The 26,886-nt window shown below is 40.5% G+C and overlaps 2 protein-coding genes across 2 annotated transcripts; both read right to left on the reverse strand.

Moving 5' to 3' along the window:
• On the reverse strand, positions 1-9,325 carry slc35b1 (solute carrier family 35 member B1). Its single transcript, XM_023299511.3, has 9 exons — positions 8,772-9,325; positions 7,065-7,156; positions 6,770-6,900; positions 6,642-6,672; positions 4,942-5,102; positions 4,723-4,849; positions 2,332-2,438; positions 2,008-2,161; positions 1-682 (listed from the first exon to the last, which is right to left on the reverse strand). The coding sequence occupies exons 1-9, from the start codon at positions 8,894-8,896 to the stop codon at positions 630-632; spliced, it is 981 nt and encodes a 326-aa protein (XP_023155279.1). The 5' UTR covers positions 8,897-9,325; the 3' UTR covers positions 1-629.
• A 5,609-nt stretch (positions 9,326-14,934) lies between these two features.
• On the reverse strand, positions 14,935-26,706 carry fam117aa (family with sequence similarity 117 member Aa). Its single transcript, XM_023299512.3, has 8 exons — positions 26,262-26,706; positions 23,622-23,767; positions 19,853-19,948; positions 19,593-19,706; positions 19,195-19,311; positions 17,741-17,966; positions 17,462-17,636; positions 14,935-16,263 (listed from the first exon to the last, which is right to left on the reverse strand). The coding sequence occupies exons 1-8, from the start codon at positions 26,485-26,487 to the stop codon at positions 16,050-16,052; spliced, it is 1,314 nt and encodes a 437-aa protein (XP_023155280.2). The 5' UTR covers positions 26,488-26,706; the 3' UTR covers positions 14,935-16,049.
• Positions 26,707-26,886: the final 180 nt, after the last annotated feature.

A 26,886-nucleotide genomic window follows, 5' to 3' on the forward strand; every position in this document is an offset into this window, starting at 1 on the left:
TTAAATATAACAATTTCCCTTTATTTGCAGTTATTTTCAACTCGTAGAAAATAAAAGTAAAAACAATTCAATTGAAAGATTGGACGTAACACAACAGGCTACATAGAACCGTTTAAATGCTATAAATGGCATGGCTAATTGTTTTCCAGGAGATGAACAACATATGTGATAATTACACATATTCAAGCATCAATCTGTAAACCAGTCAGTGGTTAAGTTCACGAGTGAAATGCTGGAAATGTATTTCTTAGGCCTTGTTTGGTTCAACATACATCCAAAGAGCTGGCTTCAGAAACAACGATTTGTCTAAATACAGTAATTTTTCCATCTGTGTGTCTCAGTCGGTTTAAATTCCTCCGTAAAAGCATCGTAGCTCATGATTGTGTTGTTATGTAAATGGCTCATCCCACTTCATTCAGGACTTGATCCCAAGTAAAACATCTCTTCAGTAAATCAACAGAGCAGAACAGAAGCTGGAGCTGAAAACTATGACGGCTGTCTTTTAAATACAGTTAAGTACTTGAGCAAATCACAGGCACATACAGTATGCCTGATGCAAATACGATACTGGCTATAGTGTTTCTGCTTTATCTGCACTGTGCCTCTTCCTCCAGCGGGCTCCAGATGTTTTAGTGTGTTGTCTTCTTGGGGCCTTTGCCAAATTTAGCATCCAATCCAAGACCTGAAGGGAGAAACCAAAGATGTGAATGTTGAGCAAAGATAAGACAGACATTTTACACTACAGATTTCACAAATTTAACCAATGAAACATGACACAAATTTTAACATTTTGCCATAAGCATGAGTCAAATTTAAACACTTTCGCTATCAAAGTTTTTCCTGGATCACAGTGTGCCTTTAAGGGATGACAGCAAGCATTATCAAACGGCGTATACGCAGGCAATTAGTCTCCATTACGTTATTTGACAGAAAAGTATGCTTTTTCCCTGTTGTTTTTGGCCATTTTATAACAAATATGTCTATTATGCGTCAGTAAATGAGATCAGCGTTCTGAAGCTCAAACCCATACAGCGGGTTTGAAAGGCAAAGATTGTTAAAATTACACCATTTATTTATCAGAAACTACAAAAAACAGAGGCAGTCATCAGACTTTGCACTTTTTCTGGGACCTTGAACTCCTCATCTGTGATGTTTGGTTAATAAACTTAACTAAATCAAATGCTGAAATTGTTATGTTTCATTAAAAAAAAAAAATCACTTTATTCTGCATGTCATGTTACAAAAAATTTCCAAATAAACCCTTTCTCTTATCAGATTCTCTTGGAAAAAAAAGATTCTGCATTTCCAGGCAGAACTGAGAAGCAGTGACCGACTCAGCTACAACCTACAGTCATATGGCAAAAATTCAGGGAACATTTGGCTGAAATGGGTTGAACTGCAAGCTGCATTTACATTTAGCAGATAGGATTATGGAAGGAAAATAAAAACGTAAGTATCTACAGAAGGTAGAGCCCCCATTTTTTTTGGTCAGTTTTGGTAAAACCTGTGGGCACTTGAAAAATGCTGCACATGTAGACTGCAGGTTATTAACAATTTTGTAAAATAAGTAATCAAAGAAGTTAAATAATAGTTTTTTTCTTTTTCTGATTTATGGCATGGCTGTGCCATTTCCATCGAGGTGCAGGACTACATATTGCAGTAAGAAATGAGCCCACAGTGAGCAAAAATAAGCCAAGAGCTGAAAACGTTCGGAAACTAGTTTAGAGGTTTAACAAAACTGGTGTAAAAAAAAAAAAAAAAAAAAAAGTCCCTTTTTATTCTCAATTCTCCTTATTTTGGCCATGGTGAGTTTCTTTCTCTGTGTGATGGAAGCCTTGGTTGTCTCTAGTTGGATCCAGATGTTTGCTGTTGTTTTACAAACATTCACAGAACTATCCCTGTCTTCAACCATGTTTTTGCCAGGATTTTTAAGCAATATAATCATTCACCAATTCTACAGAGATAAACCGAATGAATGAAAATGTTGAGCTTTAGAAAAACTCTCACCGAGGAACACCAGGATGGTGCCGACCCACTGCATGGTGCTCATGACGTTACCAAACAAAATAACGGAGCCGAGGATGGTGAAGAACTTTCTTGTGGTGGTGACGATGGAGCAGGTCAGAGGCCCGAAGTACACAACCGTCATGAAGATGAAGGTCTGAGAAAAAGGATTAAAAACAAGATTGTGGTTGAGATGCATGCTATCAGGAAGAATTCAAAGCACTGCATTTCCTCTCAGAACATAACAGAACATTTTCCATTCCAGTTAGGCCGCATCGGTCCTCCATCCATCCATCCATCCATCCATCCATCCATCCATCCACCCACCTGGCCCAGAGCACTGGTCAGTCCAAACAGAAGGATGTTGTACAGGATGCTCGGGTGGCGTTCAGTAAAACTCAGGAACTCCCACACTTCCCCGGTCCACAACACCGCTGAGGGCAGAGAAGAAAAAGACATCATCAACGCCATTTCAGAAACACAACTCTATCACATTTTAATCCATGCCTTTCCTTGACACCAACATGCTGAGCAAATCCGACATGGGTTCATCGTGTGAGTGTGCGGCTCCACCAAGTGGTTTCACAGAGTAAGAACAGTTAAAGGACGCTTGGTGTGGGGGTGTAATGGACTCGTAGGAGTGGAGGGACAAGAATACCTTTGCATCTTGGGAAATAACAGACTTCAAAGCAAAAGTCAGGCTGTGTATGATGGAAACACGAGTATAACTGCATATGTGCACACACTGAAGCAAATACTGAAGACTTCTGAAGGTATTTTAATGCAAACTAGAACTGACAATATACAAAATAGCTTCTTAAAATCCAATATGGATTATGAAAGTGGGAAGCACATGCTCAGGAAGGATAAAAACACCAGCAGACACTGTTAGTTTGTTAAAAGAGTGATTAACAGTTTCTCAGTTCCCATATTGGCTTTGACCTTTTGATCTTTATCTTACAGCCCATTAGTGCCTAACCTCAGAAAAGCCCTCATTATAGTGTGTTTGTTTTATGCGCCTTTCTCCTCGGCATATTATAGCAATCTCCTCGCAGAACTGAGGCCTTTGAGGTGCAGGATTCCTTATCTATAAAGATAACACTCAATATTTTTCCTTGACTGAATTAATGAGTTCTTGGCCCTTGAGAGAACAGCACATTTCTCCTTCCAGTGCAGCTGCTAGTGGATCTGTTGGGCTTTTTTTTACTCATTAAAATTGCCATTAGCCACTGCATCACAGCACCTTTTCATCCCGGAGTCCAAGTGTGATGAAACAAACCTATGCAGCTCATAATGGCTTAACCTTTAACCCTCTGAACCCAAAGCAGTTTCTGGGAGTTTTCTTTTAGCTTCCGTCACATTTTTATTTATTGTCTCAATGTCTTTTGTACAGTGCAACAATGCTATAATGTCACAAAAAAAGTTTACTGTCTTTGTTCTCCAAATTTTACAAATCTTAGAATTGGCAGGTGCAAAATTTGTCCAAGGTGATACCAATACTAGAAAAAAATATGACTACATATATTGTAGATATTTTACAATTTACATTTTTTATTGTTTTCATACTTGTCAAAATGCTCTGCAGTTTAGCTGAAAAGTTTCTGAATTCTTGTCACGTGACTGTTGTTCACACCTGAGTAACTAATGGTTTCACAGTTGCACCAAGAAGTGCAGAATTTTTCGTTTTTGACACAATCTGGTTAGAGCCAATGGTAGATTTTTGGTAAATTTTCAATTGATCACAGAGGACCCCTCTCACCCCCTTCATCACTCCTTCCAGTTACTGCCATCAGGTAGACGTTACAAAGTCCCACTGGCCCGCAAAAATGTCTACAAAAAATCCTTTATTCCCACTGAAATAACCACCCTGAACAAAATAAAATAAGACACTGAGCACTATATATTTATTTATGTATTTTTATCGGCTGTGGCTTCTTTTTAACATTTCTTTTAGACATCTACTTTGCGAACTTGTGTTTTTAGTGTGTTTTTCTGTATTGGTTTTATTGTGGAGCCTGTCCAAGAAGAATTTCTGTCACCGCTTGGGACAGACAATAAAGTTTGTCTATCTATCTATCTATCTATCTATGAGACATGTAAAATAAAGTGATTTTGATGAAATATCACGCTTTTGAGCTTGGATTTGGTCAAATTTCCTGATGGAAGCTATCAGGACTGTCAGACAGTTGAAAATCTGACAATCTTTTTCTGTTTTTACAGTTTCTGGTTCTGAAGAATGGTGCAATTTGGGTGACATTTTAAAGACAACTTGGCTTTCAAACTTGCTGGCTGAGTGTTAAGAATACAGCAAATTAAACTACAAACAGCAACGTAATAATTCAGCTGTTAATGCTCAAATATAACATAAAGTGTTGAATGACTTTTGGAGTTTGGTAAACCACTGAGCAAAACGAGCATGTTAACTTTCATTAAAAATCTAATTTAATTTATAAACACTACAGTGTTTCAAGAAACCATTAACGAAAAAAAAGCCTAATTAAAGCTTTGCAATACTACACTAGAGTTTGTTTCATTCTGTGATACTTTGGCAGCCCTGAACCAAGCCAAGGTGATTCTGCTCATTAGTGTCTCCTTTCTGGCTGCAGGTGAGCGAATCAGTGAATCGGTCTGATGTGGCTTTGAATGGAACCAAACCCTCCACGCTGCTGGCTGCTATTCTGTGAGATGTGAGTTTGGCAACATGTGTCACAGACTCACCGAGTCCCAGCACCAGAGTCGACCACATGTTGATGTTCAGCATCATGTGGTTGGCTCCCGTCTGGAAACGAGCCCTCATGTGGTCCTGGGCCACGCCGGTCAGACCGTCCAAAGTCAGAGAGACCAGCTACGACAGCAAAACACATCGCCAGGACATGAGTGTCGCAGAAATGTCACGGTAACCATAGGCAACATATGGCAATAAATGGGATAACTCACCAGGAGAATCTCTCCAAAGCCAAAAATATGATCATCTGCAACAGCTGAGCTCTTGTTGGGTTTGTAGAGGAACAAAGCGACGCCGCTCACAATCAGCAGCACACACAGGTACTTCGCCAGCGGATACTTCTTCCTCAGTATCGTCACGCCAAGGATCATCACTGCAACAGACAACAAAAGGATGGATGGTTTTTACTTGTCGATACCAATCTGAATGCAGCGTCAGGCCCTCAACCCTGAGAGCCAAACATATGGAACAAGAGATAACCAAGCTGTGAGAGGCGAGACATGACCTTCATGTACAAACAGAATATAATGTAACCTGCTGCATATGCTCACATACGCTCCACGTGGTAGAAAGGCTTACTTGAAAGATAAAAACACTGCATTACGATCCAGTGCAGTTTCTGAGTTAGTCAAAAATGAGAGAGTACTGCTGAGACGCCTTAAACGCACAATGCCCATTGACACATACACCGATCAGCCACTACATTATGACCACTGAGAGGTGAAGTGAATAACATCGATCAACTTGTCATAATGCAACATTCTGCTGGGAAACCTTGAGTCTTGACATTCATGTGGATGTTTGACATGTACCATCCATCTAAGCATTTCAGGTCAAGCAACCCCCTCCAGCCCTCATCCCCCATGAAAACAGCAGTCCTTGATGCCATCTGCACCCCAGCACACCACAAAAACTGCTCAGGAGTGGCCCAAAAAACGTGACAGAGCAAAGGTGTTTACCCAGGTTGCACACTCCCCAGATCCAAATCTTATTGAGCACCTGTGGGATGTGCCAGGATAAGCCTGATCTAGGTCGATCCCACCCTGCAAACCACAGGATGCCCAGAATTCACTGCCACAGGACATCCCCAGAGGTCCTGTGTCCATGGCCCACTGGATCAGAGGAGTTTTAGTAGCATAAAGGGGACCAACACAATATTATGCAGGTGGTCATAGAGTTATGCCTGATTGATGTAGATAAGCAGTGACAAAAGTACATAGTGGTGAGCACAAACTTACTAATCTACAGCTGATTAATGGGACTTAATATCTGCAGCGGAAGAACCTGGAAAACACCTGATTATTATCTCAGGACACTTTTAGATTTTGTACCATACAGAATATAACTGCTCAAGCTGCACAGTCGTAGTAAACTGTAATACTTAGCTTTTCTGTGCTATATACTGCAATATGAAAAAACACAGGAATTTTCATCACATGACTTGAAGAACTACTTGGAAATAATGAATCAATATAAAATGATTGAGGTAATTTTGTAGCTAAGTGCATGAGCAGAGAACGTATAACTATTAAGACTGCGCTCTGATAGCTTTAATCGGTGAGCACAGTCTTAGGTGACAGAGCTTTGATTGGTCGCAGACAAAAAACACTGTTATTGGCAAGTAGTTATATATGTAGAGAAGAAAATCCAAAGTGTGGGATCATCACGCAGAACTGAATCTCTCTCAGCCCTGGAGCTCAGATCATTTAGTGATGCTCCCAAAAAATACATTTACATACTTTAACTAACATCATGAATGTGCAAGGACTACCTGTCTTATTACTTTAATTCATTACTGCTCTGGTTCAGTGCAGTCCCAGTGATAATATTGCCTCTTTTGTAATATCATAATATGGATGTGATATGCAGGCAGAAAACAGAAGGTTAATTAAAAAGGCATTATCAGATTTACCTGGTATGGGCTTGCAGGATTTCCCCAACACCTGTCAGAACAAAAACACAGCTTTAGAATCAGTCTGCAGCATCAGAAGCATTATCATGGTCAATTAACTTTGCTTTATGTAAAAGGGGTAGACTCACCTGTGTGGGGTAGTTGACATACTGAAGGGCAGAGTTACTGGACACCATTGCTCCAAGGTAAGAGAGGGAACACAGGCCATAGAGCCAGCTCTTGGTGTGATCCGGCTTGGAGCCCTCGAAAAACTGGATCACTGATTAGAAAGCAGCACGTTTAAAAGCACATCAAGACACCATCATTTTAGAGAATCTACATTATAAGGCTGATAAGTTTAAATGTAAGACACTCGATCATGACTTTCTGGAGGTGTTGAGGTATTTTAACTATATGTGTGTCTTCTGCTCAGCACATACTCACAGATCTTAGCAAATATCGCACTGATGATGCACTGGATGAGGACCAAGGTACGGGCGAATTTGAACTTCTCCTGACCATAATCACCTCGAGTGCTGAAAAAGTCAGAGAGACGGCAGAGTGTTGAACGCGACAGACAATGAATCTGAAATCGGACCTTCTTGACCAGAGCACGGGTAGAAAGGTTACAGAGCGGGGTGCATTCATGAGTCTCCGAGCTGTGAAAAGCCACTCATAAGTCCTGAATGCATTAAATTACAACTGGGTCACAGAGTGGTGGAGTGGAGAGGGTGACAAAGACGCTTTTTTAGCAGCTGCCTTAATTGTTTCCTTTCCTGCTGGTGTCAGATTGCAATTGTTGTCAAGAACTCTTACTAAAAAAAGTAATAAAATAAGTAATTGAAGTTCAGGTTCGCAAAAATGCTTCTTAACCAGACACCAGTCATCATTCTGAAACCAGATATGATCCCTGTCCCCTTTAGTGACTGACATACCATGTGTGTCAAGCCTTGGCGTGACATGCAACAGAGCCAGAGCTCCCTTTGCTTTACTCACACTTTCTACACAACTACAAATAGCAATTATGACTGAATAGTTTGTTAGTTACATGTAATACAAAATTTTCTTTGTTGTAGGCACATTACAAAAATATGAACCGATGTAGGAGAGAAAATAACACACTATCTGTTCCACATTATGAGGGCAAAGAATTTGGATTTTTTAATTTCAACCTGGCTGCACAGTTGATTGACTTAAAATCACAATTAGGAAGAATCCAATTAGCAAATCACAAAGGTTGCAATTAAGGAGAGGTTTAAACTGTCATGTCAATAGTTTTATAAATTCCTACTCATTTCTGTCACATTTTCAGGGTATTTCATGCCTTAATGCGTCATCACATTTTAAATCTTCTATACTGTGATAACTGAGCTGAAGCTTGACTTTAAACAGACGGAATATAATCACAAATATCTTTCCCCAAACATCTTTCAGCTCTCAAAGGAGGACAAAGACAAATGCCAGACTCCATTCAAAAATCTGACAATTTCAATATAATAAAGTCACTGTTGCTCTCGTAGTGCCAACGGTATAAACTTCACATGAGGTTACATAACGAGTAGCTTCAAGTGTCACACTGTGTCTATGAGTTGCACAACGTATAGCTATAACAAATTAACACGTAGCTGCTAAGTGAACTGCCGATTAGAATGTCGTCTTTAAATAGGCAGATTTTTGAATGGAGTTTGGTGCAGATATCCGTATGAGAGTTTATCTAGCTATTTTATGAGCATGTTATATTTAAATTAGCAGATTTCTGAATTGAATTTGGTACAGACATCTGTATGAAAGTTTATTACGCTGCTTTTTGAGCTGTCGACTACAAAAGCAGCTTTAAATTGGCGGATTGTTGAATGAAGGTTACTCAAGGTATTAGTAAGTGAGTTTATTCAGCTGCTTCGTGAATATTCCATTAGCATACTCCGTTTAAATTAGCACATTTTTTAATACAGTTCAGTACAGGTGTGTGTAAGCGAGTTTTTTTTAAAAAAAAGCAGCTGTTTCGTGAACAGTTACAGTATACAGTTACGTACACGTACATCCTGCTTCCTGAACATACCATTAGCATGTTCGGTGTAAATTAGCAGATTTCTGAATGGACTTTGGTGCGGGATAAAAGCACAGTTTAAACGGCGGCTAGCTGCCACTTACATCGTCTCTTGTAATATTCCGTAATAAAAGTAACACACGAAGACTCCCAAGAAGCAAACGATGAACCGTATCCGCATATTGTCCCACATCGAGGCGGGCTTCCCGACTCCCTTCCCCGCAGCCATCCCGTCGTCCAGCAGCCCCGGTATGTTAACCGACACCGCTCCGCTCCCGGCGCCTCTCGCACCGACGTCCCGCTCCACTATAGCCGATGAGACGAGCCCGAAGATGGCGCTCGAGTTTTTCCCGTTGAGCTGAGGACTGAATCAGCTGCAGATTTACCTCCAAACCCTCCTGAAGTGTCTGTTATTTACCGAAGTCTGCTAACGGAGTCTTGAACCGTACGGAGCCGCTCAGGCAGGTAAATATCAGGTCATTGTTGTTTATTTAGTACAGTCTCAATGAGAGATATCACCTCCAGGACACCTGCGGAGTCAAAAGCATCCCGTAAACACCGGGGTGACCGTAAAGGAGCTCCTTTAGGGTGAGAGCTGAAGAGGTTTTCATTAAGAAATCAAAATCTGCATTTACAGGGAAAAGACGTCGCGTTTTATACAAGGACCCCATAGGTGTCCACAGCCCAGCCTGAAGCTTTATATTTAATTTATTACTGAATCCTGGTTATAAAAACATGATGGTGTTACCAGAAAGAAAAACAGTACTGAATGAGCAAATATATAGTCTTGAATTAGGGACTTTGTCAGTCCCAGGCAGCTATAACCACAAACGTTTGCTTCTCTTTTCCTCTCTTCTTTTTCCTCTTTCTCTCTTTTTTGACAGATTGTTTTTCATTCTTACTATATTGATTCATTTATTGAAAATTGAGACTGTTGAGCTCTTGATATTTATTTATTTAAAAAATTATACAAAATTGACCATCTATTTGTTATTTGTCTTTCCTGACAAGTCCTACAAATGTTTATGAAAAAAGAAATAGCTCAATATATATAAATATATTTTTTAATTAATTTTTTTTCTTTTTTCTTTCTTTTTTTTTTTTACAAGGGTAAGAATGATAGAAAAAAAGTCTGGGACAGGTTTGTGTTAGTTTGTTAGTTTTTTTTAATGAATAAATATAGAGATAATAAAAAATAATGCCCTCAATCTCTGCTTGCTTGCTTTTACAAAAATGAGAATCATTTTTAAAAAATTGTCCTGAATCTTTTCTTTCCACAAAAATAAGGGGAAAAAATTAATGGCATGTTATTTTGTTTGTTGTTTTGGGGCTTTTTGTTGTTTTCACAAAAGAAAGAATGGTAGGCTTGTAATATTAGGCTATGAATGTCTGCTTTTAAAAAAGAAAAAAAATAAGAATACAAACTCGCCCAGCTCTATTGTGTTTTTTGTTTTTTTTGTTTTTTAACTTTTTTGTATGTGGATGTTTTCTTCATCTATTTATCTGACACTCTGATCATACATTAAAATATCTTTGAAAATAAAATGATGTAGTTAGTAAATCTAATATTTTTTTTAATAAGAGTTTATTTTTATCTCACCTTTTATATTCATCTTAATCAGACCTAACATCAAAGTGGTGCAGTGTGGCGGTTAAACTCTGATTTCTCAGCTGGCAAATGTGAAGACAACTATTTCAAAAACACTTACGGTCCTTCCTGAAAAACGTCGCGTGCCTTTTTGGCGTCCTGGGATGTGGATTAATTTGATTGGTCCATGTAAGGCAATGTAGAGCCACTGCAGCCAATCACAAAGCAGATCTGGGGGAGAGAGGCGGTTCTTAGGTTTAAAAACCACAAATCCACGTGTCCAAGGCAGACAACAACAAGGAACCACAGGAATGATAATTAAGATGGAAGGCATGTAGACGCCCTGTAAAACATGATTATTAGGGTCCAAGCACCGAATGGTGCGAAGACCCTATTGGAATGCAAGGAATTATTTATTATTATTCTTTGCCCGCCGGGAAATCGCCATTTTTGGCGGCCTTATCATACCCCAAAACGCGTCAAACTTGGCATGCTCATCAGAACTGGCGAAAAATTTGATATTTTATGGGAGTTGCGCATGTGTGTGGGAAAATGGCTCCATAGCGCCCCCTGGAAAATTGAAAATTTGGTCATTAGGCCAACTGGCAAAGTGTTTCATCTACAGCTACAAAATTTTGTAAGCATATTCAGCACATCAGGAAACCCAAAAAAGTCAATCATGGCCACGCCCTAACCCCAACAGGAAGTCGGCCATCTTGAATTAACTGTAAATTTTTTAAAATTAATAACTCATCGGGGATAAGTTCGAGAGATGTCAAATTTGGCCAATATATGCAAACACGCGACCTGATGAAAAGTTATCAAAATGTTCATCTCATTTCGAAGGGCGTGGCCATGGCGACTCCCAAACAAATGGATCCCTTCGCCATGAAACAGGAAGTGGTGTCTAACTCAGCTGTACATGGTCCAATCTGCCTGAAATTTTACATGTGTCATCAGTGTCCACCTCTGACGACATCCATGTAGTCATGTACATTGACAGTCATAGCGCCACCTTGTGGTAGCAGGAAATTGATATTTTTTACATTTTGAGGTACTATTCTTAGCAGGTTGATCAGATTCACCTCAAATTTGGTGACATAAGCCAGAACACATTGATGATGATTCCCAGAAAAAATGGTGGCTCGTCACCAAAGGGCGTGTCTGTGGCGGCGTGGCGAATTTTGATTTCTTGCCATGAAAATTGAAGTATTAATATCTCAGCTGGACAGGGTCCAATCTGGACCAAACTTGACATGGTGGACACCAGTCCGGGTCTGAACACATCCACACTGATAAATTTAGAAATACTCATAGCGCCACTTATTGGCAACAGGAAGTAATTGTCATTACATTTGCACCTACCATTGCCAGAAACTTTGTCATATCATCTTGAAAATTGGTCAGCTGACTGGTTATGCCTAGACGAAGCCACAGTGTGAAGATTTTGACGATTCATAAAACACTGTTGCCGTGGCAACGCATCGTTGCCGTAATAAACAAAGTACTTTTTGACAGGTTAAAAATGCTCAAATGCTCGCCAAAATTACCACACATATCTGGACGGGCAACCCATTTGATATTTTGGGGAAACTGCACATGTGTGTGGCAAAATGGCTCCATAGCGCCACCTGGAAATTTTCAAACAGTTACTACGGCCAGTACGTGTTACCTAGAATTATGAAACTTGGTAGGCATATGTAACTCGTCAAGACACACAAAAATGTAATTGACACCCATGCCCAAAACCGAACAGGAAGTCGGCCATTTTGAATTATATGTCATATGTTTTGACGATTTTGGGTCATTTTTGTACATTTTCAAAAGCTATAAACTCAAACAGGGTAACACCGAGAGAGCTGAAATTTGACCAGGATGTACTCCAGGCATGGGTGATCAAAAGTTATCAAAATGCTCACCTTAAGTCTGAGGGCGTGGCCATGGCGGCCTCCCGAATTTTGATACTTCGCCATGAAACATCAACTGCTGTGTAACTGCCCTAAACATGCTCCAATCTGCCTCAAACTTTATAGGTGTGATCAGAGTCCAGTCTTGATCACATCCATAGGCCGACATGCACTCTCGGTCGCAGCGCCACCTGGTGGACGTGCGTGGATTCGCCGACCAGCAAGGATGCGATGACCTGTCCAATGCTGCTTGCAGCTTTAATTTTTAACTTGAGTTTTGACTCGACAGTTTTTGTGAGGAGGTTGGACTTTAGGCTTTATGCTGGAGGGCTGAACCCTGATTTCCAAGATTTTCAAAGTGTACAGACCTCTTGAGTCCTGAGGAGATGAGATTTCACACAGTGTGAGGGCTGAAATTTTCGAAGTTTCACAGTAGTTGTCTGTAAAGTAGAACCTTCAGATAGTCCAAGGACTCGTGTCTTCTATGTCCATGTGTAGTTGTCTGTTAGTTTGAAATGTCAGATAGTGTGAGGACTGAAATGTGCAAAGTGTCTTAGTACTTCTCTGTTATTTAGAAATTTCTGTTTAATCGAAGCCTTAAAAGTTGTGAACATGAGTCTTGATTTAACATTTAGAGTATCCATTTGAGTTTTGGTGAGATGTTCACCTGTGTGCTATTTAGAATTGGTCCAGCAACTTTGATTGTATTCACTGAAAAGTATAGTAAGTGCTGATCAGAAGGTAACATTAGTTTGATCAATGAATTCAACTATTAGTAGACTTTATGAGGGAAGCAGTTTTGAGAAAAGAGTTATTAGTAAATCTATTCATAGTGCAACCCAGAATATTGAAAGAGGAAGTGTTTGAAGAAACAACCAGATGTTTTTGTTTCAGAATAGAAAACGTTTTAAGATATGTCAATTTAATTTTTTTTTTGGATTTTGTTATTGTGTCTTCTGTGTAATTAGATATTCAAAAGTGTCACTGGTGTTTTTCAAATTTTTTGTCTGTATTTAGATTCATCTTAAAAGTTTAGTCTTGGTCTTTTGTCATTCTTCATGATTTTATAATATTAGATTAGATGTACAACTGTTTTGTGTTTTTAATGTGTAATTGTTGAGTGAAAAGTATTATTGGATGTGATGAGTAAAAATATTATTTTCAATATTAAATGTTTAAACTCTTGTAGTTTGTAATGTTAAGAACTTGTAGTAGATTTTAATGTGTAATTGTATATATAAAGGTTTTATAGTAAATTGTGTTTAATTCCTAGTAAAAGTGTTATTGTCTTTAAGGTGTTTATTTGTAAATAAACCTTTAACTATTTAAATAAGTGTAGTAGTGTCTTTCCCTTTTTGTTTGTATAGACGTAGTGAGAGACAGCTAGACAACGGGGTAGAAATAAGAATGAGGGCAAATCATACAGCACGGGGTTGCGAGCGGGAATCGAACCCGGGCGTCAGCGGTGGAGATCTAGTACATATGTCAGTGGCTTAATTCGTAGAGCTATATGGGTACACGTGTGACGTGCTTTAAAACATGTATAAATGCAATAGAAAGTCTAGGGGTAGGGTTAGGGTTACAGAGCAAGGTCCTTACAGTTGTAAAGCAAAAATAGGGTTAAAGTAATATTACACAAAAATATTTTTAATGTCCAAACGAAGCAGCCGAATCTTAAGAGAAATTAATTCCCGGTTTTCCCGTTGGATTTTGGCCGGTCTATATAGCACGGCCAAAATTCACCGGGAAAACCCCAACTTCATTTTAAGGATTTTTTGGCTAGTTTGACTTAATATTAAATTATGAAAATATGTAAAATTTAATTTCCTTTTTTGGTACATTGCTACTGTCAGGACCTGCCTCTGTAACCCTAACCCTACCCCTAGACTTTCTATTGGATGAATACACGTTTTAAAGCACATAACACGTGTGTCCATATAGCTCTGCGGGTTAAGCCACTGACGCATGTAGTAGGTCCTCGACGCTAAGGCCCTGGTTCGATTCTCGCTCGCAACCCCGTGCTATATTAGTTGTTCTCTTTCTTATTTCTACCCCATTGTCTGGCTGTCTCTCACTACACCTATCCATCAATTAACTGCAAAAGACTACAACACTTTTTTACAAATTTCCTGTTTCTTTATTAAATACAATTCTTTAATTTCTTACATCTTTTTTCCCCCCATACTTTATAAAAGTTTAATTGTCTTAACTTTTTCCCATATATTTAATTGCTTCTTTTTTATGTATTTTCTTTCTTTAGTCTTCTTCTTCTTTCTAGAATTTTACACCAACCTTAAATTTTGGGTCATTTTTTGATATTTTGAAAAGCTATCAGCAAACAGGGTAACACCGACAGATATGAAATTCAGCCAGGATGTACTCCAGGCATGGGTGATCAAAAGTTATCAAAATGCTCCGCAAAAGTCTGAGGGCGTGGCCATGGCAGGCTCCTGAACTTTGATGCTTCGACATGACACATCAACTGCTGTGTAACTGCCCTAAACATACTCTAATCTGCCTCAAACTTTACATGTATGATCAGAGTCCCGCCCTGATGACATTCACATGCTGAAATACAGCCACAGTCATAGCGCCACCTGGTGGATAGAAGGAAAAGCTCTATAACTAGCCTGTACATGGTCCGAACTGCCTGAAATGTTATATGTGTCATCAGAGTGCGGACGTGATCACATCCATAGGCCGACATGCACTCTCGGTCGCAGCGCCACCTGGTGGACGTGCGTGGATTCGACGACCAGCATGGATGCGATGACCCGTCCAACGCTGCTTGCAGCTTTAATTTTATTTATTACACAACAGCATACTAAACATTTTTAACTGTTACCACTCTAAAAATAAAAAGAGGGTGAAATAATCAAGTGTGAGAGAGCATAGCTGACAAATATCACATATTTTTCATTCGCATCTGCTCAATATTTTTCATGTAGGTGAAGTTTTTTTTAAAATCAGTGTTGCATAGGAACATGTTGACAAAGACAATGTTTTATGCATTTGAATCAAATAAGTGGAATCAACCTCTTCTTTAACACTTTGTGGTCAGAACCACAGGGTCCAAAATAGGCTCAGATTGAGAGACCCAGTCCAAAAACAGTTTGGTTGTAACAACGCCTGCTGTAGGCAAATAAAGCTACTAAAAAAGTCCGTTCCTGCATATAAACAGAAAGACATTTCGGCTTCATAACTCCTTACAAAGATACAAAAATATAGATCTTCCTACATAGAAACACATTTGTTAAAAAAGGAAGCCAATGGAAACTACAGGCCAGAAATATTCCTCTTCAATCAACAGTTGTTTTTTTTTGTGTGTTTTTTTTAAGCAAATTTAAAGAACAAACCCAACAAATGCTTCATCAATTAAGCCTCTCAAATGTGTATCTAAACTTAACAATGCTCTACTAGCATATTAATCAACATTTAGGGATAGTCAGGAAGTAATACTTGTGTGTTCCAAGTGCTTGGCTTTTGGACTGAATTCACTAAAAATGAAAACATCCCTGAAAGACTGGCACATAACTAAAACTGTTTTATCAAAAAGAACTCTGGCATGTGTGAATATTTTCCAGCTGAAGTCCTGCAGTCCAATCATCCACTCCTCATGTGGGGGAAACCCTGGGGCGAATGTAAGCGCTGATGAGGAAAATATCAGCAGATTTAAAAGCCTCCCACAATTGGAAACAACCAATTAGCCAGGTTTTAGGCCACAGTTATTCTAAAGTAGAATGAATTCTTGCAGCCACAAAGTCTGTGTTAGTTCATGACACGTCACAGCAGCGATGAGCTCAGCTATCCGTCCTCACGCTGCCTGAAAAACACATCCGGATTCTGCAGGTCCTGGCAGTGAAACGTGGTTTAGTCCTGAGGTCCACCTACTGCATGCCCAGGTGTCTGGTGGGAGAAGCCTGACCGGAGCAGCCGGTGACCGGAGACACCGACAGGCCGCGGAACAAGAGGTCCATGGAGGGCAGCAGGGGCTTCAGGAGACTGACGGGGCAGAAAGCGGAGCCTCCATGGGGGGTGAAGTTGACTTTATTGGGATCAGGGCAGGAAGGCTGGAGGAGAGGTTCGTCTTGACAGGCAGACCTGGAGGAAAACAGATAAACAACCATGGATACTGCAACATCAAGGCCCCAGAAGTCACAGTTTTGTATGTAGCTTTGCATTTTTGTCACAACATAACAGCAGCTAAGGCTTCCATGGTCATTTTCACCAATTGTAAGTAATAATTTTGTAGGTAAAATGTCTCGCAATATATTTTCAAAATATTGCGAAAAATAGCCATCACGTGAATAAATGAAGGTGTGGAGAAGCACTGCACAATACGTGGTGTCAACATAGACTGTTGTGACATGCAATAGTCACCTCAATGAGAAGTAAGGCAACTTTTTTTTTTTTTTGCTTGACACAAATAGGACATTACACAATCTCATATTAGATGACTAACCTACAAGAGAAGTCTGTGTGATAGAGTATAATTCCCTTTGATTTTAGGTCTCCTGGATGCACTAAGTTCTTTTTAAACAGTTATTCACCAGACACAGGGTTTGTTGACATGCATGGTCCACATGTGCACAGCAAAAATAAGCAACAAACATGAAAAAGGCAGATTTGGTTGCAAAAAACAAACCCAGCATTAGCTGAAGGGCTGCACAATTAATGTAGGTCAGCTGAAAAGCACCTACATTTTTGGCACATGATTCTTGGTTGCAGCTAGTCACGAATAGCTTGTGTTGAAGAGCACAGAATTTTTAATTTCCTTCCTGAATCTAGTTAAAGCAAACTGTATTTTTTGGCAAAATTTTAAACGAGGCATATGAAATAGTTTAAGTTATGTCGCCTTCCAGAACACGGGACAGATGATTAGTTTAAGAACCGTCAGACAGTTGAAAATCTGACTATTCTTTCTGTTTTCACACTGACCTAACAGGATTTGGGGGCAAACAACTGTAAATTCAAAATGGACTGCTGATCCATGTGTAGCAGTTACAAAATCTTGTAAATGGTAGTCAGAATTTTTTCCCCAAAGTTTAAGAATTGTGTGACATTTGGTTTGATCTGATCTTGATGTGGAGCTGTAGCCCTATCTTGTTTTCCTCTACCGAAAAGACAACAACTGTATTGCTAATGCATTTGTTTATTTATTATAAGTGATATCGTCCTCAGAATATGAAAAATGCAATGGCACACAGCAGATTATCCTCATACTATGCAGGCCATATTGACTAGAACTGATGCATGCATGCTGTTTTTGTCAACATAAAAACTAAAAACTGGTACTTACATCGCCTCCTCACATACTCGAACCCGCTCGCAGCCTTCTGGCGGTTCTCGCTGGAATGAGTAGGTTTTGCTGGGTCGAGGCGAAGACGAGCAGCTCTGCAGCAGAGGAGGATCCAGTGCAAATGACGGAAGCAGCGTTGACGGAGACGTACACAAAGTCTCACAGTCCACAGGCTCTGCACAGAAAGACAGAAATATACTTTTAGTAATGATGCCAGAACTTTAACCAATATCTGAAAGATATATCGGTTTAAGAGAAGACCACAAAAAGCTGTCTAACCTGGCTCTCCCATGGCACAGGGAGACTGTGATGGAGATAACAGTGATGGATTCAGTGGTAAAGGGGAACTTGAAGGCGACAGAAGCGACAGGTCGAGAGGACAAGGAGACTGAGATGGAGAGAGGAGGGACGGATCCAGGGGCCCCGGTGAAGGTTCACTCTGGGAACCGCTGCTACATCTCTGGGCAGGAACAGGAGCCCTGTGGCCATCTGGGATATCCAGAATCTGGAATATTCAGGAGAAAACAATTTTACGATTAAAAAGGCAACAATAAATGTAGATTTTATTAAATGTCACTTTAATGTGATTATAAGAAAATAGTTTCATGATAAGGAGCTCATCATACAAAGGTTTTCAAGCTGATATCAAAACAGTAATCCATTTGTTCGCAGCTACCGTGTAGAAAACTTTTGCGAGACGTTCCCCACGAGTTGAAGGACTGACATTTTGAAGCTGGAGTTTGGAATTTGATCTGATGTCTTGGTTGGATCTAATGACTGAGGAGTGGAAACTTTGCAGGTCCATACTGTCGCAATTTTTTAATCACAGGGTAGGAATGCCCAAAAACACACCCCACTGTATTGTCTATTTTACTCTAAATGGGACCATAATTGACAGAATGACCATCATGCTGTATTGAAGGAGACTTTAAACTACCGATTGAAACCATAAAGTTGTTAGAAAAATGCTTACTGAGGTAGCAAATCACGTGACAAGTATGGTCATGTCTAATAGACTTCTATGCAAACTGACTTCTTTATGCAACCAGAGGAGTCGCCCCCTGCTGGCTGTTAGAAAAAAAACACATATAAGGCCCTTCCATGTTGGTTTCACTTTTCAGACCTGAAGGCTGCATCCATGTTTAATCTACAGTCTGTGACATTAGGTCAGAATTTGTGGGACATGATAGATGAATGTTACGTTGTTGAAGCTTTTATAGTTGCTCTGTCGGTGCTTGAGCAGAGGTTTGGCGTCTGTCTCAGTATCAAAATTGTAATAACAGGAATGATTTTGTCTTTATTATTGTGAGAAAATGGTCTCTCCAGCCTTAAATAACTTAGACTCTTCCAGTGTCAGCATAATTTATGACATACATGAATTACATATGAGACAGCTACATTATAGGGGCCATATCATGCAAAAAACAGCTTTTCATTGTTTTTTTAACACAATTACACATCCCCAGTTAGTCTAGAGACACCAAAAATGAGAGAAAACACCATGCTCTTGTTTCCTTCTCTACTGATTGAAAATTGTGTTTCTGAAGGATCTGGTCACTTTTGCAATCTGTTGTGACAGTCAGGAAAGTCATGAACATCTGTATGCAGACATTTGACTGAAAATACACACAACTCAAGAAACATGCAATAAATAACCTCTATGTTCTATGTTAAAATGTTCCATACTGATTGTTCTAGTCTCTCCAGTTTTAAGCAGAACCCAGCGAGCTAACCTCATGCTGATCGTCTTGTTTCTCCAACACAAACACCTCCTCCAGCTCCAGGTTCAGACCTTCAACGCTCCGTCGCAGCCGCGGAACAAGTCTGTTTAGTGGCATCAGGGGCATCGTCTGAGGACAAACAGGTCAAAAACAGGCACAGTTAGAAGCTGCAGAATTGCGCTTTGGTGTCTGGTTCTATATTGCGTGTTTGGATTGTACAGTATGACATGCTGGTATCTTTGGCAGTAACACAGGAGGCTTGATGACAGCCTGTCCTAAGAAAAGAATCAGAGTTTTTTTATATCCCTGTTACTAAGTTGGTCCTAGTCTGCCTGTGAGACAGTTGGCAGCAGTGGGGAAAACTTGTCTCTAACTTGCACATCCTGACAGGAAAAAGAGCAGCGGTTTACCTGAGTGATGCCGGCTGTGTGACCTGCCGGCAGGGGGTGGTGGGGCTGCTCGCATCCTGCCGACGGAGGGGCGTGACGGGAGCGTTTCTGCAACTGGTGCCTCAGCTTGGCCACCTGAGGGCAGAGCGGAGGGGAGAATGATTCATTGTGAAGGGGGAAGGTTACTCGCTTTGCCCTCGGGGGCTGTTAATGTTTCATGCTATCAATGGGAGTCTGCAGGAGTAAAAGAACTGATTAATGATCTGCTGTGTTGTACTCGCCTCCCTCAGGTGTTCAGCGCTGCCCCACGATGCCGAGCGCTTGTGTCCGCCAACACTCCTCCTCCCTCGGGTCTCCTCAGCCCACGAACTTGGAGTCTTTAAGAAAAACACATCACATCGTGGTGAACAAGAGGTCCAGTGTTTCGTCTATCAAACTCTTGTGGAAAATCTCCCTTTTGGCAGTAGTTCTGGCTGTCAGCAGCGTTGACCTTTTGGAGACATTTTCTGCTAAACCAGCAAACTACAGTGTGAGAGTACAACACAGCTGCTTCACACACCTGCCTCAACAGCTGTACAGAGGAAGGCGACTAGAAAACCACCCAGAGCTGCAAAACAGCCTCACTTCCACACGCACAAGAAAACATCCAAACCACATCGTTGTGAAGCCTATAAATACAGAGCAGCTATCAGCATTCAACAGCTCAGTGACTCTGTTATTCACAAAGTCAGTGGAGGAAAAACAACCAACAAGGCGACTTTTTGTTGCACTTCTTCTTCTTCTTGTGTAACTCCAGAACCTCTTACTTTCACTCGTATATCCGTACCAATTTCTTCACATTGACTCTTGATCTCCTTCCAGCAGGAGCCTGGTTAATCTCTTGGCTATGAGAAGCTGACTGGTCATTCATCATCGCCGGGTGAAACCGACAGGATCAGATGCTCTAAAGTTCTAGTGCCTCTGCACTCAACTGCTTCACACGCTTGCAACCAAACTGATCCAGCCGCAGGTGTCCATTCCATTCATATGAAGGCCTCAGCTACCCATACGTTGAATCATCACTGCGGCATCATCGCATCAGGATCCTTCCGTCCTAGAAACTCAACCTGCTCTTTGGGTCACTCAGAAAACTCACAGTCTGCAGGAAAACACCAACATCATGGTCAGTTCGGCCACCTCACAGGCAGCCCTTCAGCCGGCTAAATAAGTCAGAATGCAGCATGAGTCAGTCGTACAGTGTCATCGGTGTAGAGTTTCAGCTACCAACCCTCCCTCCCATCATCCAACACCGACGACCCCACCCTCCACAAAACATGAACAGGACATCATGGGACACAAACCTATAAAAAGACTCAAAGGTAGCAGAGCTCTGCGTGGCTAATGTTTCCAGTTCGGACGGCTCATTAATGTGAGCTCAATTCTGGCTCGCAACGAGAACTCAGAATATCTGTTAGCTACGATTTCAGTTATTTCACTGCTTTTATCAGTCTAGAAAATCTAAAAAGAAAGTAGTAAGTTTACCCACACCCAAGGTCAAATCTTTAGAATGCTGGTTATGTTGTTGCAAAGTCCAAACTATTCAATTTACCTTCATATGAAACCAAAATTATGACATTTCAAAATTGTGGCTTTTTTGCTACATTAGCAGGTTGTAGTTTTCATACTGTAGTAGTCCATACTGTAAAGAAAAAAAAAGTGGCAGCAAACATGTCAGAAAAAAATGATAAAGGGTGGAAAAATGTAATGTTCAGAAACTAAAAACTGTGAAAGTAGCAGGAAATATAATACGTAACATCATATATATATGTGTGTGTGCATGTGTGTGTGTGTGTGTGTGTGTGTGTGTGTGTGTGTGTGTGTATAGTATTATAGTATTATATATATATATAGTATTTTACTTGATATAAAGAAAAAACAGAGAAACTTCATGCTCACACATTATTTAAGAACAAGTTACTGTTATTACTATTACGTGCAGTTTTTGCCTGCGTTTTTTAAAGCCAACATGTAAATTAATAAATTAAATCAATATTTTTTTCTGTGGTTTTATTTGAATGAATTAAACAAAACATCTGTTAAATAATAGTTTAAAAATTAGCTATTTTTATGATGCATCATTTTTCTTTCAAATAAAGCAAAAATCTGTAAAATAACAGTATTTTTGTCTGATTTTAAATGCAGTATGGCATCACTTTACAGTCTAATACTATATAATAATGAATTACCATTTACATAAATACAGCCCAAAAATACTATATAAACACAGCTTTTAATGTCAGCATTATTTACAGTTTTGGCCTGTTTTTATGATTAGCATGTAAATTATTACTTAGTTCTGGTGAATTTACTGGTTATCATCTGTAATTTAACAAAACATGGAAAAGCTATAAAATAACCATTAATTGTTTTAAAACTTACCATTAAAAATTACAATTTTTAAAGTGCACTGATGGCAACATCAGTAAAACCTGAAAGACTTGAAATATCTGAACAACTATTGGATTACAGGAGATTTTGTTACAGACATTCATGAAGCCCTGAAGGTGAATCCAACTCATTTTAGTGATCCTCTGACTTTTCCTTTCGTGCAACAATGACATTTGAGTGAAATGAATTAAAAAATATTCAAAGGATGGCTCATTAAAGTTGGTACAGACATTCACGTCCTTCTTAGGATTTCGTTTTCACAGCATTTTGCCAAGAATCTTCAAAAACTAAAGAGATTTCAATCAGCTCACAGCTGTGCCATATTTTTGTGCCAATCTGCTAAACTGATGGCGAACATCAGGATCTCAGTCTGTTAGTCAGTGGAACCGCACAGCTGATTGTTGATTTTAAAAGAAAAGAGGCAAAGACACACACAATCCCGTCCACATTAGGGGTGAACACTTAATCAATTTCAACACCAAAATCATCGGCTGTGATTTAGGGAGCGCATAATGCAGCGTTGTCTTCACGGCTTCCTCCTTGTGATGCTTTTGACGGTGTCTCATGTGGTGAAACTCCATCATGTGCTTGAAATCTATTACACCGTGAACGCTGAACTTGAGTTCACAGGCATTAAAAATTCTTTTCCTCAGGCTAAGAGATCACTGATTGATATTGTGGTTCAAACATTTCCATGTGCAAAAAAAAAAAAACGGGCTGTGTGGAAGCGTGTCGACTAGCAATTCTGAATACAAGTTTATCTTGAAAAGTGCTCGAAGTATCAGTCTAACATTTCTCAGATATAATTTGAAATATCTACAGTTTATGCTGGTAAAGTTTCGATCAAATCAGAGACCATCAAGCAGAAGCCCCTGATGATTTGAGACAGAATAACTATGCGCTGCCTCAAATAGCCAGAAGCATGACTGTAGATTACAGTGAGTTAAATGCCTAATACAGTTGCCAAAATTGATGGTAGAAATAAAAATTCACGTCAGTAATCTCTCAGCATTAGGGTTAAATAAGCAAACCACTGGTTATATCATGTGACATAAAGCAGAGGAACTATGGCAGGAGGGTGTGCTGCTGCTGCTGCTGCTGCCGCTGGTGTTCATGTGTGGTTGAGGAGTGCTGGGGGATGGGGTGTCTGTATAATGAGGTCAGGAGGGGTCTGCTCCTCACAATGGAGGCGAAGGGGGTTCGTTCGGGTTTAAACTGTGTCAGGAGCGAAGCCGCGGAGCTTGGTGATGTTACTCCGGGCTTTGTGCACTAGTTAGGCGCAGATATACGGCGGCGGCGGGGGGGAAGCAGCGCAGTTTAAAGAAGAACAAAAACGACTATTTCCAGTTGGCTGCCTTCCACCCGCCGCGTCGAACTGGAACCACCAGACACCTGCAGAGCCAGCATCAGATATCTGGTCCTCTGTAGAAATCGCAACATTTGCAGTCTAATCTGTCTCATCTGCTCTGTGTCTTTTCTGTCCCGCAACAAGAAGCAACAGGTTTTATGGGAAATGTGTTCCAGCAGCAGCAGCAGCAGAAGCACTGGCATTTATCTTGTTTTCTGTTAATTACTGTTATTACACCAACTGATTTCACAGTGTCCTTATGTCTTAATGCTCACCTGAGTGGCCTTGTCATTCACACAGGTAACCGCCGTGCTCTCGGTCTCTTTGGGCCACTGCCCCTGCAGGTAGGGAGCCACGATGGCGTCCAGAGAAAGGGTTCGGCGGATGGTGGGCTTCGGAGGTCGAGCTGTGGTTCTGTCTGCTGTTTGTGGGAACACAAATAAAAGTCTGTGTTAGGATTGTGTCATAGAGTACATGTCAAAACCATTTCCTCCTGCCCGTGTGCTCACGTTTAGCCTCTAGTAACACTGCACACATGTGTAAATAAGTGTTTAAGAGGCTTGACCGTATTTTATCACCAGTGTTCACGGCATTGCTTCAAGGCTGTGTGTTGGCAGCTCACTGCATCTCTGGCAGGTGTGGACCGATCCTCTGACCTGGAGCACAGCCATGCAGCTATGCAACGTTGGCAACGCGCTCCACAGGCTACTTAGGCTACTTAGGTTTATTTACCGCCCAACCCTTATGCGCAGCGGCGGCGTGTTGTCCTCAGCCCAGGTTGCAGGACGCATAAATAACATGCAGATGTTGATGGATACAGTTGAAGAAGGAGCGCTCCAAGTGGAACAAAGAGGCCTTGAAAGCTGCTGCTGTGTTTGCGTGAAGCACGCAGCAGAAATCCCGCAGGTCAGAGTGCAAAGGGGCAGCAGAGTGTCCAAATAACATTATGAGAACAGTGTTATGTTTCAGGGTTAGCAGGCATCATTGTTGACTTAACTTTCTCATAGTGAGCTGAGAGTAGAGAGTAGAGACGACAGTGGAGAGAGAGAGCAGAGGGATGCAGTTCATTCTAGAGCTGATCAACTAGTTGTCAACTTAAATTATCAACCAACTGTCTTGATAAATGATCATTTGAAGTTTTAAGTGAGATTCCAGCTTCTTAAATGTGAATATTTCTGGTTTCTTTCCTCCTCCATGACAGTAAACTGAATATCTTTGGGTTGTGGTTTGGGAAACACTGATGAACATTTGTCACCATTTTCTGGTATTTTATAGACCAAACAACTAATGGACAGTGGAAACAATCATTACTTGCATCCCTCAGTTTAGAACAATTGGCCTTTTTCGTTGAATTCAATGAAACTGTGGTTCTGCATTTATAAACTAGTCAAAATGTGACAAAAAATAACTGAAATAAAGCATAAACTACCAGAAAAATAAACAAAACAACCAAAAAGTGACTCAAAGCAACTACAACTAAGCGAAAACTACCAAAAAAAGACCTAAAAAATTAAAAACGTGGCACAAGACAACAAAATTAAATGCAAACGACAGCAAATTGTAACACAAATCGACCAAAATCTAAGTCAAACAAACATAAAAGTAGATAAAATGGCCAAAAGGATGTACAAAACAACCAAACTATAATGCAAACAACCCAAAAAAAACATAAGAAAACTAAAACATGACGTAAACCAACCGAAAGTAAATAGAAACCAACATAAAAACACATAAAATACCCATAATGTGGGACAAAATAACTAATATTACATCAGCTAATACACAAGGAACTAAAACGGCCTAAACATGGTACAAACCAACCAAATTTAACTAAAAATCATCATAAAAAGACATATAACAACCAAAATGAGATGCTCAAAGACCAGACTTACATGCAAATGACCACAAAAAGACAAAAAACTACCTAAATGTGACGGAAAAAGTCAAACGAATTATTGGAAACTACCACAAAAATACACAACACTGGCCAAATTGTGGCAAAAAACAACCAAATATAAATGCAAACTACCACAAAATGACATAAGACAACCAAAATGTGACACAAAACAACCTTAATTACATGAAAACTACAACAAAAAGCCACGAGAGCCAACATGTGGCCTCAAATAGCCAGAATTGAATACAAATGACTGCAACAAGATCAGAAAGAGTGAAAATGTGGCATAAAACAACAAAAAGGAAATGTAAACTACTAAAAAAGAGGACATAAAACTGCCTAAATATGACGAGAATCATCTCACATTAAGCACAAATTACCATAAAAAGACACAGTCACCAAATATGGAACAAAACAACCAAAATGTGAGGCAAACAACGACAAAATGAACTAAAACTGGGACGCAAAATGTCCAAATTACAATGTGCAAGTGTTCCAGTGTAGTAACTTATACATGTCTTAAACAATGTGTGTGAGTTGAAATGTAAGAACTTCAATATAGCAGCCATTGTATGTGTGAATACCCAGTGTTGATGTTTAGTTTGGAGCTGCAAATGACAACTTGGCATAACTAATATAGGAGCTGAATGACACCTGGATTACTTTATCAGCTGTTTTGCCTATAAAAATGTCAAAAAAAATCTTTAAAGACTCAAAAGTGTTTCACAGAACCCTGGGTTTTGTCTGGCCAGCTTTCCAAAAAACCTACATTTCTACTGACATCTGACAAAGACAAGCTGCAGCTACTCATGTTGGCTCTGCTCTCCCAGTGGGATGACTGGAGAGAAGCTGAATTAAAACCCACCACATCTCACAACCACCCAAACTGAACCTCTTGGCAGCTGTTCATGTTGATTTCTGAGGCAGATAAAGTGACACAAACACAGTTGAAGCCTGCAGCACATGTTGGTGAGTGAGTGCCTGCTGGAGCCCCCTTCCTCCTCCTCTCACTATTTACCCGTCTTGACCTCCCTGCAGAGCAGCGCTGGGCCCCTGTGGAGCTGCTGGAAGGGCACCGTGGCTCTGAGGGGCTGCAGGCTGGGGGTGCTGCTCCCCCGGGGCGGTGCTCCGCTGCGGCCCGACATCCCCCCGACACCCGCAGCCGAGCTCCGCTTCTCCTGGAAACTTTTCTTCTTCTTCTTCTCCTCCTCCTCGTCGCTCGCTGCTTCTCCCTCTGAGCACATTCAATTCACCCAGAGCTGCGATCGGGCCTCGGGCTCTCTTTTGTGATGCTGAGCATGGCTTGAGCTGCTCCCAGTTGGACACTGGGCTCCGGGAAAAAGGCGCAGAGGCGAGCAGAGGCAGTTTAACGTAAGAAGCTCCTTCAGGCTGCAGCTCACATACTGCAGCTTGTTTCTCTTGTGCGCAAAGTGACAACACAACAGCTCAACCTGTGCAACTATCTGTGCAGCGTATAATTGCCCGCAGCCTGCTGGTGGTTGGCTGCTTCACAACTTTACTGAGCTTTTATTGGCCCTAACTTCCATCTGTCTCCTCAGAGGAAACCCCCCCAAAACTACAAGTTCCTCCCACCGTGGTGAGGTTTCCCCCTCCTGCCTTAAAACCCTCATCTAGTCCCTGAG

This window comes from Amphiprion ocellaris, chromosome 19 (assembly GCF_022539595.1).
Source record: "Amphiprion ocellaris isolate individual 3 ecotype Okinawa chromosome 19, ASM2253959v1, whole genome shotgun sequence".
In the NCBI taxonomy this organism is placed as follows: domain Eukaryota; kingdom Metazoa; phylum Chordata; class Actinopteri; family Pomacentridae; genus Amphiprion; species Amphiprion ocellaris.